Source organism: Pectinophora gossypiella, chromosome 27 (assembly GCF_024362695.1).
Source record: "Pectinophora gossypiella chromosome 27, ilPecGoss1.1, whole genome shotgun sequence".
NCBI classification, from domain to species: Eukaryota; Metazoa; Arthropoda; class Insecta; order Lepidoptera; family Gelechiidae; genus Pectinophora; species Pectinophora gossypiella.
The window spans coordinates 2,460,175-2,473,118 of NC_065430.1; the positions used below are offsets into that span (position 1 = coordinate 2,460,175).

The 12,944-nt window shown below is 46.0% G+C and overlaps 1 protein-coding gene across 1 annotated transcript in view; it reads right to left on the reverse strand.

Moving 5' to 3' along the window:
• LOC126378729 (bromodomain and WD repeat-containing protein 3) overlaps positions 1-12,944 on the reverse strand; it is a 41,479-nt gene that overhangs the window by 14,450 nt on the left and 14,085 nt on the right. Inside the window, exons 12-26 of the mRNA XM_050027108.1 lie at positions 12,501-12,660; positions 11,996-12,210; positions 11,728-11,951; positions 11,569-11,650; positions 10,846-11,030; positions 10,235-10,264; positions 9,414-9,500; positions 8,143-8,353; positions 7,621-7,710; positions 5,803-5,999; positions 4,333-4,459; positions 3,107-3,201; positions 2,224-2,365; positions 1,549-1,674; positions 614-747 (exon numbers count right to left, since the gene is read on the reverse strand). Coding sequence (XP_049883065.1) covers positions 614-747; positions 1,549-1,674; positions 2,224-2,365; positions 3,107-3,201; positions 4,333-4,459; positions 5,803-5,999; positions 7,621-7,710; positions 8,143-8,353; positions 9,414-9,500; positions 10,235-10,264; positions 10,846-11,030; positions 11,569-11,650; positions 11,728-11,951; positions 11,996-12,210; positions 12,501-12,660 — 2,105 coding nt within the window. The remainder of the gene's footprint in view (positions 1-613; positions 748-1,548; positions 1,675-2,223; positions 2,366-3,106; positions 3,202-4,332; positions 4,460-5,802; positions 6,000-7,620; positions 7,711-8,142; positions 8,354-9,413; positions 9,501-10,234; positions 10,265-10,845; positions 11,031-11,568; positions 11,651-11,727; positions 11,952-11,995; positions 12,211-12,500; positions 12,661-12,944) is intronic.

Sequence of the window (12,944 nt, forward strand, 5' to 3'; positions counted from 1 at the left end):
ACACACAAACACACACGTATTATATATTATTATTATTATGGTCATTAACATTCACAGAGCACACTAAGAGTATAGTGATCTCACAGCAAATTTTTAATTACACTTTCATTGTTGTTGATCATAAAAAAAAATTGTTATGTTACTTGTACATTTAATGTTATTTCATTGCCGTAACTATAACGGCAACATTTATTTATAACTGTACCTAAATTTATACACAATAAAAATCTTTATCTTTTAAAAAAGTCCTGTGACGAATGAGAGCGCATCGGGTGAGAGCGCTTAGTATCGGGTGAGAGCGCTTAGTATCAGGTGAGAGCGCTTAGTATCAGGTGAGAGCGCTTAGTATCAGGTGGGAGCGCTTAGTATCAGGTGAGAGCGCTTAGTATCAGATGAGAGCGCTTAGTATCAGATGAGAGCGCTTAGTATCAGGTGGGAGCGCTTAGTATCAGGTGAGAGCGTTTGGTATCAGACAAGAGGCAAGAGGGAAACTACTGCCCTATTTTTCTCTAAAAAGTAGAATGAAGAATACTGCAGCAACAAGAGCGTTGCTCTTAAATTAGTAATGATGATGAAGCTAAGTATCCTGTACCCTGTTACCAGCGAGTCGTACCTGATGATGTGGAGCAGCAGGTCGGTGACGAGCCGCGCTTGCCGCACGATGGGTGAATGTGGCTCGTTGAACTGTTCCGCGTTGGTCGCCAGGTAGCGGACGTCGAACTGAGCGGCCGCCGTGCGGCGGTAGAACTGGCGGGTGCAAACCATGCCCGTTACCCATTATGGTTATATTACATGTCATTATCTGCCTATTGAGGAGGAGCTCGGTGGCGCAGCGGTAAACGCGCTCGGTCTGCGATTGTTGAAGTTAAGCAACTTTCGCAAAGATCAATCATAGGATGGGTGACCACAAAAAAGAAGTTTTCATCTCGAGCTCCTCCGTGCTTCGGAAGGCACGTTAAGCCGTTGGTCCCGGCTGCATTAGCAGTCGTTAATAACCATCAATCCGCACTGGGCCCGCGTGATGGTTTAAGGCCCGATCTCCCTATCCATCCATAGGGAAGGCCCGTGCCCCAGCAGTTAACGTTAGTTAGCCAGTGAACGTTAATGGGATGATGATGATCTGCCTATCGTTATCCCGTTTTCGCAGAGTCCGCTTACCTAACCTGAACATTTGACAGGTCCGGTTTTTACAGAAGCGGTTGCCTGTCTGACGTTCCAACCCGCGAAGGGAAAACCAATACTGTACAGGTTAGGTCACATACCTCCGAAACGCATTTCTCGGGAATGTGGGTTTCCTGATTTCCTTCACCGTTGAAAACATGGCTAGACTCGTGCTGGCATTTGAACCAGCGACCTCGTAGTGGATATATTACAACTCCTAAACTATAATTCATAAGATATACACAGTAAGTTCTTGGAACCGATTCAGAGCCCTCAGTCCCAGATGAGAGGCTCCGTGCTAAGTGTAAGCCCTAAGTATCAGATGAGAGTCCACAGTATCTAGTGAGAAGCTTGAGTAGTGAATGTAAGCCCTCATGGCATACGTACAAGGTTGTCGAAGCGCGCGCGGATGGTGGCCAGGTCGATGGGGTAGGGCACCACCATCGCGTACGAGGGGTACGCCTGCAGGTCCACCGGCGCCACGAACGGCTCCGCCGCAGACAGGGACATCACCTGAACACACACAGAAATACGTTCATTTTGGCGACTGGACACGAATAAAAGAATGTCTCGGGGGTCTTCGTACGATAAGCTGCTACAGTCCAATCAGTTTCTTGCAAAGAAATAAATTAACTGGTTGCACTTAAGCACTGATTACATGTCGTTTCTGTAATAGACTAAAAACACCCCCCGATACCGACCCCGCCGGCGTGGTCGACGACTTCCCTCAATCAGCGCTTATCGCTATCGACCCACTAGGGTCGATTAATTCTTTCAAATATTCTTTCTCTCAGACGACGCCCTGAGCCGAGGTTCGCGCCCAACTGGGCACTCTCAGGCCTGTTGTCTTAAACGTTGTACCGGGTGAGAGCCTTCAGCGCTCCCCATTTGTCCGGCCAAGTAGTTAATGCCATCTGCAGCAATTCTACAATAAGTCACGTCAAAAAAATACCTACAAAAACACAAATTTTATAATTATGACAACTAATGGTTCATAATTTCCCCACTGTTTACAAATAATTCGCTGGGCTCAGTGACTGCACGTTTCCTGTCTGGTGGTACCTGTCCAATGTGCTGCGCGATGGCGCGGCAGGCGGCGGCCCGCTCCCCTCTTGGCGGCCACTCGTCGGGCTCGGCGCGGTACAGCACCGCCTCCAGCTCGTGCGGCAGCACCGGCACCGACCCGCCCGGCTCCGCCGGCAGCCTGTGGGCACACGCCTAGCTCACTACACTATGTCGCGAGATGTGCTTACTACACTCTGTGGTGTAAAACGGTTTGTTACTAAACTCTGTGGTGTAAAATGGTTTGTTACTAAACTCTGTGGTGTAATATGAAAATGGTTTGTTACTAATCTCTGTGGTGTAAAATGGTTTGTCACTAAACTCTGTGGTATAAAATGGTTTGTTACTAATCTCTGTGGTGTAAAATGGTTTGTCACTAAACTCTGTGGTGTAAAATGGTTTGTCACTAAACTGTGGTGTAAAATGGTTTGTCACTAAACTCTGTGGTATAAAATGCTTTGTCACTAAACTCGGTGTAAAATGGTTCGATACTAAACTCTGTGGTGTAAAACGGTTTGTTACTAAACTAAATGGTGTGAAACTCTTTGGTGAGGCCCTGTGGTTCGCCCGCTTGCTTCTCAAACGGGGAACGCCGCTTCGAACCTCAGTATCACTTGCATCAATGATTTATTAATTTAAGTGTAACCACTAATAGTAATAGAAGAAGAATAAGTAGGTTAGGGTCCAGACCTGCACCATAAGTTATTATTTTATCTCAAGTGCAGTTTTCACTAACACAGTTGTCTCGACCATTACAGACGGCGATCTCTCACCACCTATCACGTTGATGTAAAAGAAAACTCGGTGAGATGTGGGGTACTTCATTTTGCGATGGTTGTACATCTGACCTTATTTGTTACGTGTTCAACAGTAGTATGGTTACCTCTCCGGGTCGAGCGGCTCGAGGTCCCACGGCGACAGTCGCTCCACCTCGCCGTTGTCCCAGCGCACGCGCAGCGACAGGAAGTGTGGCGCCGCCTGGCGTGTGACAATGATAGTAACATAACATAAGCACCCTTTATACGTCGCAATCGCACAACTTCTGTTGAGTGTTTCTGAGAGGCTTGACCTCAATCAACCGAAGGTTGATTGCTAGAATTGAAATCAATTAAAAGAAATCAAGGTTTTTTTGAAAAAACAAATCACATAATAATACATACGGAAGATCACGCCTATTTTCCTTTAGGGTAGGCAAAGACCACAGAATTCGTCTTACTAAAAAGGCATAAAAAATCACGAATGATTTGACAATCACATCAGAAAGTATTTAAAAAAAAAGACACTCTTACGTGGTTTTAACTTCTTCTATCGTGTGGGTTGTGAGGTGGATTACCAACCTCATCAACCCTGGTGTTAGAGTTTACTATTGAGCCGCCAAAGGCCCTTGACACGGCTCGTGTAACGACTACTTACTTACATCAGTAAGTAGTAACCGGGACCAACAATCAGGTGATCAGCCTAACCAAACTAGGGACCACAAAGTACGATATTGTCGCCACCGCTCATCCTCTGGAGCACAGGGGCCGTTGTAAGTATACACCTACCTACCTAGTACCTTTATGTTTTCCAACTAAATATTAATGTTACGTGTGTATATTTTAATGTTGTAAATGTATATGTGTGTCGTAGATTTTACCTAAATAACATACATACATAAACTCACGCCCGTAATCCCTAATGGGGTGGGCAGAGCGACAAGAAATCAAAGACAACTTGCAGCCACTGTTGATACGATGTCGTAAGCTGGATATGATAAACCTTATGGTGATAAGGGATCAGCCTATCGCCCATAACATTAGTCCATCATGTTAGAGGACACAATCCCTCTGTTGGTTTTTACGACATGCCCGGGAAGACAAGCAGCTGAACGTGTTCTATGTTTTTTATTTGCTCCCAGAACAGCATAGAAGCAAACCTACCTACCTACCTAAATAAACTTTTTTATTATTATTATTATTAAGTATAAGGCGGCGATATCGTGGCTGACTTAGCTATCTGTATTTTTTGATGATGATGTTTTGATAATGTGGCAATAGCCAACCGCAAAAGGTGCAAATCAGTTCCGCCAAATAATGCAGACCTAAATAATGAGATAATGAAATAATGTACCTGCGCGGACCAGGCGGCGGCGGCGTCGGCGCCGGCCGCGGCGGTGCCGACCGCGGCGGGGGGCGCGGCCGGCGTACGCTCCAGCACGATGCCCGTCCACCACGAGTCGTCGATCATGCAGCGGAACCTGCCAGCGAGGTACTACATTAGCAGCACGATCCGAGAGCCGTGATAGCGCAGTTAGAACAACGCTTGACTCTCACTGTAAGGTCGCAGGTTCGACCTAAACCTATGATTTTCGAAATCGTTTTCCGAATTCATGTTTAGGTCATAAATGATTATCACTTTGCTCAGCGGTAAAGGAAAACATCGTGAGGAAACCGACATACACGAGAAATGCGTTTCGGAGGTATGTGACCTAACTTGTACTGGGCTGGTTTTCCCTTCGCGGGTTGGAAGGTCAGACAGGCAGTCGCGTTAAAAATCGGACCTGTCAAATCTTCAGGTTAGGTAAGCGGACCCTGTGAGAATGGAAGGTGATTGGCACAATAGGATAACGAAACAAATTCTTGGTTTGTGAGCCCAATGTGTGAGTATTGGGTCACTCGTCACATACACAGAAACACAATATGACAACAAAAGAGACAAAAAGTATAACTTATTGCTAACAGAAATTTCTTCCAGTACACCTGTCATCTTACTTCCTCCTAGCATGTTACTTGCGGACAATCTGATCGGCCTGCAATGTCCTAGTGAATTGATTTAATTTTTAATAAATAGATATCTCTCGTCTGTTTCGTTCGAAGCGATGTACAATACAGAGTGTTAGTGATATCGTAACGAATACTGAGGGGGATGATTCAGACCATGATTCTGAGTTGATATCAAGTGGAATTTTCCGTCGCAAAAGTATGGAACGGAAAATAATTTAAATAAGCTCTAAAATTTTCATGACTTCTCCGACAGGAAATTCCACTTGATATCGACTCAGAATCATGGTCTGAATCATCCCCTTCAGTATTCGTTACGATATCACTAACACCCATACCTACTTGTATGGCTACTGTATGTACTTGTATGGGGTGTAAGTTACATCGTAACGAATACTGAGAGGGATGATTCAGACCATGATTCTAAGTTAATATGAAGTGGAATATTCCGTTACAAAATTCATGTTTTTTTTTTTTAGTTTTATAAAAAATACTTTCAATTCGATGGAAAATTCCACTTGATATTAATTCAGAATAACGTGGTGTATCATCCCCCTCAGTATTCGTTACGATGTCAAGTATGTGTGTTAGTGACACGGCTTAACGTGCCTTCCGAAGCACGGAATCATCTTACTTTTTCGGACAATCAGGTGATTCAAGCCTGAAAAGTCCTTGCCAAACAAAGGACAGTCTCACAAAGTGATTTCGACAATGTCCCCATCGGGAATCGAACCCGGACCTCCAGATCGTGAGCCTAACGCTCTAACCACTAGACCACGAAGGCTGTTGATATAAAGAAATAAATTAGCGTGTCGATTACCGGTCGCCCTGCGCCCAGCGGCGCGCGGCGGCGGCGTCGTAGTGGTGGCGCAGCACCAGGAAGTCGATGACGTCGGGCATGTCGTGGTAGCGCACGGTGAAGGAGCGCGGAGACAGCGTGCTGGCCAGACGCACGCACGCCGTGCGCGGCGGCTTGATCACGTACTTGACGCCCACCACCTTCACCAGCTCGCACTCCTGGCGGCACACGGTGGACCACCCACAAGTAAGTATACGTAATAAATAATAATAATAATACATAAATAATTTTTTCTACTCCTCTACTTTAATCTGGCATTTAAATAACCAAAAAGTCTAATATAAGTACATACATAATTAAACTCTTTGAAAAAGTGTACGCTCTATGGCCTATAAAAGCATTGTTTACAAAGTGTAACTGTACTATAATGTCGCCAAAAAAGCATTGTTGTTGTTTTCTTTTTTTTTGACCTGGAAACTGGCACCTTTACTTTGTTTGGTGCCATAGATATACTATAAAAAAAAGTATACATTTGCCGCCATTTTCCCGCGCGTTGGAAAATAAATTGGAAAATTTTTGTATTGTATTGTATGCAACGTTGTATAACTAGGTCAAAAAATGCTCGTGGCGTCTCTTATTGCGATGTTCGCCAAGGCTCACATCGCAACTCACGCCACTCGCATTTTTTGACCCTTCTTATACAACTGTTGCATAAAATACTATTATTCATGTATCTAGATTCATTGCCATAATATTTGACATCCTTTAATTTATTGTTATTGTTGTTAATAATTCTTAATTGTAAGTATTGTAATGGGACGGTCTAACACTAGGTAGTACTTAGGTTCCTGTTTGTACTTTCCTCTACTTTTAAGAACTCTGTAAAAACATCAGGAATGCAATAAATATCTTACCTCATGATTCTGATTTAATATCAAGCGGAAACTTCGGTCACAAAATTCATGATTCTGGCTTTTTTTAAATTTACAATTCCATATAATCATGATACCAATCATCCACCTCAGTATTCGGCACGGTGTCACTAACACCCTGCATATATTATAACACTTCACGCCTATATCCCCGAGGGGATAGGCAGAAGTGTAGTCTTGCGATCGTATTGGCAAGAACTATCGATACTATAGTCGACGATAGTGGCCGCGATTCCTGCATCATCATCGGCCTTATACGTCTGTTTCAGACGATTTATGACGTCATTGCCTCGAAGAAATGCACTTTCTTTCACGGCTGTGCAAGCCAAACCTAGACCGGCAAACTCTACCGCACACTCTGCAGGAGAAGTCTCCGACTGGTGGATTGTTGTCGGTTTGATGGCGTTTCATTCTCCTGCTCGCCAGTGTGTCAAACCAGGCCTCGATCATTCGCGAGCTCCTCCCTCCCGACACCTAGTTTTATTGTATCCATTGCTCGTTTTGTGCATATTTCAGGCTATTCTCTTTCCATGATAAATAAGAAAGAACTCGTCGTCGCCACGAGCCTATCTACGTTCATAGGGCACAGGTCGACTTCTTCTATTGCGTGGGTTCTGAGGCGGATTACCAACCTCATCAACCCTGGTGTCAAATTACTATTGAGCCGCCAAAGACCCCTGACGTGGCTCATGTAACGACTACGTACTTACATCAGTAAGTAGTAACCGGGACCAACGGCTTAACGTGCCTTCCGAAGCACGGATCGTCTTACTTTCGGGCAATCAGGTGATCAGCCTGTAATGTCCTAACCAAACTAGGGATCACAAAGTGATTTTTGTGATATGTCCCCACCGGGATTTGAACCTGGGCCGTCCTGAGGCCGGCTGATACGACACAAGCCACTCACATGTATGTGTGTCCGCTCCCACGGCTTGTCCCGCGGGTTCACCTTGTACACGTCCTTCTCCGACACCGCCTCGAAGTAGCGCTGGTGGCCCTGCAACGACATAACAGCAACAATGGGCATTCTGCGAATCATACTGTTGATTGGGCGTTTTACGAATAATAAACCGTTCATGGCGGAAAATTGGGCATTTTGCGAATTGGGCATTTTGCGAATTGGGCATTTTGCGAATTAGGCATGTTGCGAATTGGGCATTTTGCGACAACGGGAAATTGCGAATCGGGCAATTCGCGAATTGGGTTTCTGAGAATTGTGCTCAATTGATTTCTATGGAGCGGGCATTCTTTTAGTCGGGTATTCTGCGATCAGTCAAAATATAGCCACCACCTAATATGTATACATTTTGAAACCATGTCACATTAACTTTTTTGTCAAATTAAACCGTAAGTCTCATTAAATGTCAGATATGATAGTGCGACAGGGTTCTAAAGTGGGTACATGATATTGGTTTGGTCATGACTGTACCAGTCGGAAGTAGAGGCAGTGGTCGCCCATCTGCGGGTGGTAGGGCGCCTTGCGGGGCGCCACCGCCGTCAGCCACTCGCCCGGCCGGTACGCCTCGGGCAGCTCCGCGCCGGGGGCGGGGGCCGCGGGGGGGGGGGCGCCGGCCCCGGGGGCGGGGGCGGCGCTGGTACTGGCTGCGCCGCGTCTCGTGCCCGTAGTGCTCGGGCTGTACCTGTGGACAATTGGGTCGAGTACTAGGTTCAAGATAAATTATCAATATGTATTTATAACTGTAACTGTCAGTACTATTCAGAGGCGGAGGACAGGAGTCCTAGTACGGCTTTGTAATAGACTACTCTGGGCGCCATCACACTCGCGTCAGACAGAGTATTGTGAGGCGGAAGGCAAGAGGGAAACCACTGCCCTATTTTTCCCTAAAAAAGTAGCATGGAAAATGCTGCACCGCCAAGAGCGTGGCTCTTAAATTGATGATGATGATTTATAATAATTTTGATATTTGATATTTCGAATTTTATTTTTAAAAGATCAATATGTGTACATCTTAAATATTTGCATGAAACTAAATGTACCCTTCTCAATGGCAAATAAATGATTATGAAATTCTGTTTACTAACTAAAGACAGGTCTAAAACTAACGAAAAACATTTTATTTTTTCTATTTAACTTATTTATGAATTTTAATCAAGGAACACATAATAATAAGTCCGATTTTATCACGTTTTTCTATGACGTCGTAGTATATCTTTTCATATAAACTCCATAGTATTTTCGTGTTTCGTAGTGTCTGTGTAAAACGAGGGGTGTGTGTGTGTGTGTGTGTGTGTGTGTAGTGTGTGTATAGTGTCTGTGTGTGTAGTGTCTGTGTGTGTGTGTGTAGTGTCTATGTGTGTGTGTGTGTAGTGTCTGTGTGTGTGTAGTGTCTGTGTGTAGTGTCTGTGTGTGTAGTGTCTGTGTGTGTGTGTAGTGTCTGTGTGTGTGTGTGTGTAGTGTCTCTGTGTGTGTGTGTGTGTGTAGTGTCTGTGTGTGTGTGTAGTGTCTGTGTGTGTGTGTGTGTGTAGTGTCTGTGTGTGTGTGTGTAGTGTCTGTGTGTGTGTGCAGTGTCTGTGTGTGTGTGTGTGTAGTGTCTGTGTGTGTGTAGTGTCTGTGTGTGTGTGTGTGTAGTGTCTGTGTGTGTGTGTGTAGTGTCTGTGTGTGTGTGTGTAGTGTCTGTGTGTGTGTGTGTGTGTGTGTGTGTGTGTGTAGTGTCTGTGTGTGTGTGTGTTTTTTTTTACCTCTTGGCCGGCAGCGGTCTCCGCTTGGCCCGCGCGGGCGGCGCCAGGTTCTCGCCCGCCTCCCAGTCCGAGTACGACGACTCCGAGCTGCAACACGATGACATGATACTCACTAACATAACATACTTTATTGGGTTCTATAGTTATTTATTGTGTATAAATTGAGGTACAGAAAAATGATATATTAAACTCATGAAAATGATATATTTTTAAAAAAAAAATCAGTTCTAACATAATCATGGTCTGAATCACCATCTCAATACTCAGTACGTTGTCACTAACACCGTAGATAAGTACGTAGTCGTTACATGAGTCATGTCAGGGGCCTTTGGCGGCTCAATAGTAAGCCTGACACCAGGGATGATGGGGTTAGTAATCACCTCACAACCCAATAAATAAGTAATAAAAATTGAGTGGAGCAACGTGGTGGAGTATGCTCCAAACCCCCTCCGGTTGATGTAGGTTGGTATTCCACCTCACAACCCACACGATAAGAAGACTCTGTACTTGACTAAAGAGATTTAAGTTAGTGATTATTTAGAAGATATGAATGCATGGGATTAACTGTCTGAGAACTGATATTAGGCAGCTAAATTACTCAATTGTATAACAATATTTTATGTTTTTTTTTTTAAAGAACGTCTAGGGCCCTGTGCCGAGGTTTTTCTTGCAGCTTCTTTTCCCCGGCTATACAGGTTGTGAGAAGCTGCAGTAGTTTTAGGCGGATGAGACGTTCGTTATGTAAAAATTGACGATTCAAAGTGTAACTATGTTACCTACTGAATGAAGATATTTTTGAATTTGACTTTGAGGTGTCTTACCTTTCGTCTGTTTTCCCGCTCGTGTACGAGCTGAAACAAGAAACATTTTTGTTCGTTTATATCTCTCTCTATTTAAGAGCTGCGCTCTTGTCGGTGGAGTAACCGCCATTCCTCTCTTCTTCCCGCCAAAACCTTCACCTTATAATTGTTCAAATATATTTTGTTTATACATGTAACTCTATCTGATAGATACCTACATTGCTTATTTGCGCTATGAGTCATGTCAGCTTCGCGGGATCCAACAGACGGAACATTAAGGAGCGACTGAAAAACAGCGTTTGTTTCTTCGGAAATAGACACAATGCTGAGTTCGTGTCCTATTCACTGCTGTGCCACATTATGTACTGAGTTATAAAAATTGTTTTATGATATTTTGTTGTTTTTACTCTGTTTGTAACACTTCGTATGTAATGTGTCACAATTTGTTGAATAAACATTTTCTCTCTCTCTCTCTCTCTCACCTCCCGATACGACACGACCTGCACCTTCTCTTTTATTTGTTTCTCTTTTGTTTTGTTGGTTTATATAGGTATTTTAAAAAAGAAGAAGTGTATTGGATAAGGCAATGTGTGCTAGTAGTGCTGATCGTTTTTCTTATTACTATTTCTTACCATGATGAGTCGGAGTCTGTGGACCGTCGCAGCGATCGCGGCGGCCGTGGCGGCCGCGACGGCCGTGACGGACGAGAGTGACGAGAGGAGTGCGACGAGTGTGACGAGTGTGACGACGGAGAAGATGGCGATGATAAAGATGACTCGCTGTGTATGGACACCGCTGGGGAGACGGGCCGCGCCGACTGGGGGGGGGGAGATAAAATATATCATTTACAACACATTTTTCCAATTCAATATTATAGGTTTTTAAGTAAGATTTTCTTATGCTATTTTGCTTTTAAGAGCTGTTGGTCTTCCAAATATTAAATAAATAAATAGTACTCGTTTTTTAAATCTCGTTTTTAAAGTTTTTGAATTTTAGTATGACGGAAATTGTCTGTTACGTCCGAAATGGATAGTGTTGAAACTTTTACATACACAGTATTACAATGATTTTTAGTCTAAGTCTAACTGTGCTAGAGGATGTACTAGAGCGTTTTTTATGTAAGGCTACTTGTTTATCTATAATGGTTCTAATTTCATCATTTCCAGATTTATATCGATTACGGCGCGTTTTGGCTTCGTCTTTGCGATTCGATTCTAGGTCCGCCACCAGAGCTGAGGAGTCGTGCAAGTCACGCGAGGCGTTACCGTGCGGGGCGGCGGCGGGGGCTGCGGGGGCTGCGACGGCTGCGGGCGCGCGGCGGCGGGGCGGCGGCCGGCGCGGCGGCGCGGGCGCACGTCCACGGCCGTGCTGATCATGACGGGGCGGCGCCGCATCTCGCGCCGGTACCACGACTGCTCCCACGCGTTCAGCTCCGCGCTGCCGGCGGTACAACGATATTAACATGGAGAACACGAAACACGAGCCATATGCAACAGACGGACGTGTGCACGCACCAGGCCAGGTCCTGGCGCCGCAGCGCAGCCGCGGGCGGCGCGCGCACGAGCGGGCGCGCGGCGTGCGGCTCCAGCGGCGCGGCGGGCGCCCAGGCGCCGCCCGTGTGGCGCACGCCCTCGCCGCGCCACGGCCCGCCCGCGGCGCGCGCGCCCGCCTCGCCGCCCGGGCCCGCCCCGCCCGGCGCCGGCGGCGAGCGCGACCCCGCCAGCGCCTCGATCATCAGCTGCAACACGATCCACATTTACATTCCGCTGTCTTCGGGGGCGCGTTGGCGTAGCGGAGGCCACTCACGTCGAGGCGGCTGGGCGCGGCGAGCGCCACGGGCACCAGCTGGTCCAGCGCGAGGTTCTCGCGGCCCGGCACCAGCCGCTGGAAGCGCGGCGCGTGCGGGGCGCCCTCCACGTCCACCAGGAAGGGCGGCGCCATCAGGTGCGGCGGCATCTCTGTCTGCTCGTCCAGGGCTCCGCCTAAGGCGTCGCGGACTGGAAACATACACATACACATCAACATTAATTTCTTTGTCTCTAAATGTCGTTTTCTATGTAATTACCTCTGTCAATGTTTCTGTATGTGTTTATCTCTGTATGTCAGTGTCTCAGTCCCTGTGTTAATGCCTCTATGTGTCATTGTCTCTGTATATAACTATCGCGGTAAGAACCCGTTATTATGTGTTTTAATTATCTCTATTTGTCGTTGTTTCTGTGTGTAATTATCTCTGTTTGTCAATGTCTCTGTGTTACGCCTCTATGTGTCATTGTCTCTATGTACTGACCCAGCGGGCGGTAGTCGGTGTGGAAGAACAGCTCGGTGGGCAGGTCCGCGAGCAGCGGGTGCCCCTGCCCCAGCCCCAGCAGCAGGAGGTGTCCGTGGCTGTCGGTGGCCGCTATGCTGGTGGGGCCGCCCCACTTCGCGTCGAAGATCGCGCCGTCGCCCTGCCAACGTTAAAATGTGAATATCACAATTTGACCAACCTAACCACACGAACGAAGATTATTATATCGCCTACGCAAATCTGGCATTGATCCAACTAGCGCTAACGCGTTGTTTAAGTAACGGTGAATTTAGAATGTGCCTACGTAATGTGGGTGGCTCAAATATTTTTGAACAGTACATTTTCAGATTATACAAGGAAATAGCCTGTCTATTTATAGCCAAACTCTTTAGAAAAACATGCAAATAATGTACCGAAATTACTGTCTCAAACCATAGTGTGCAA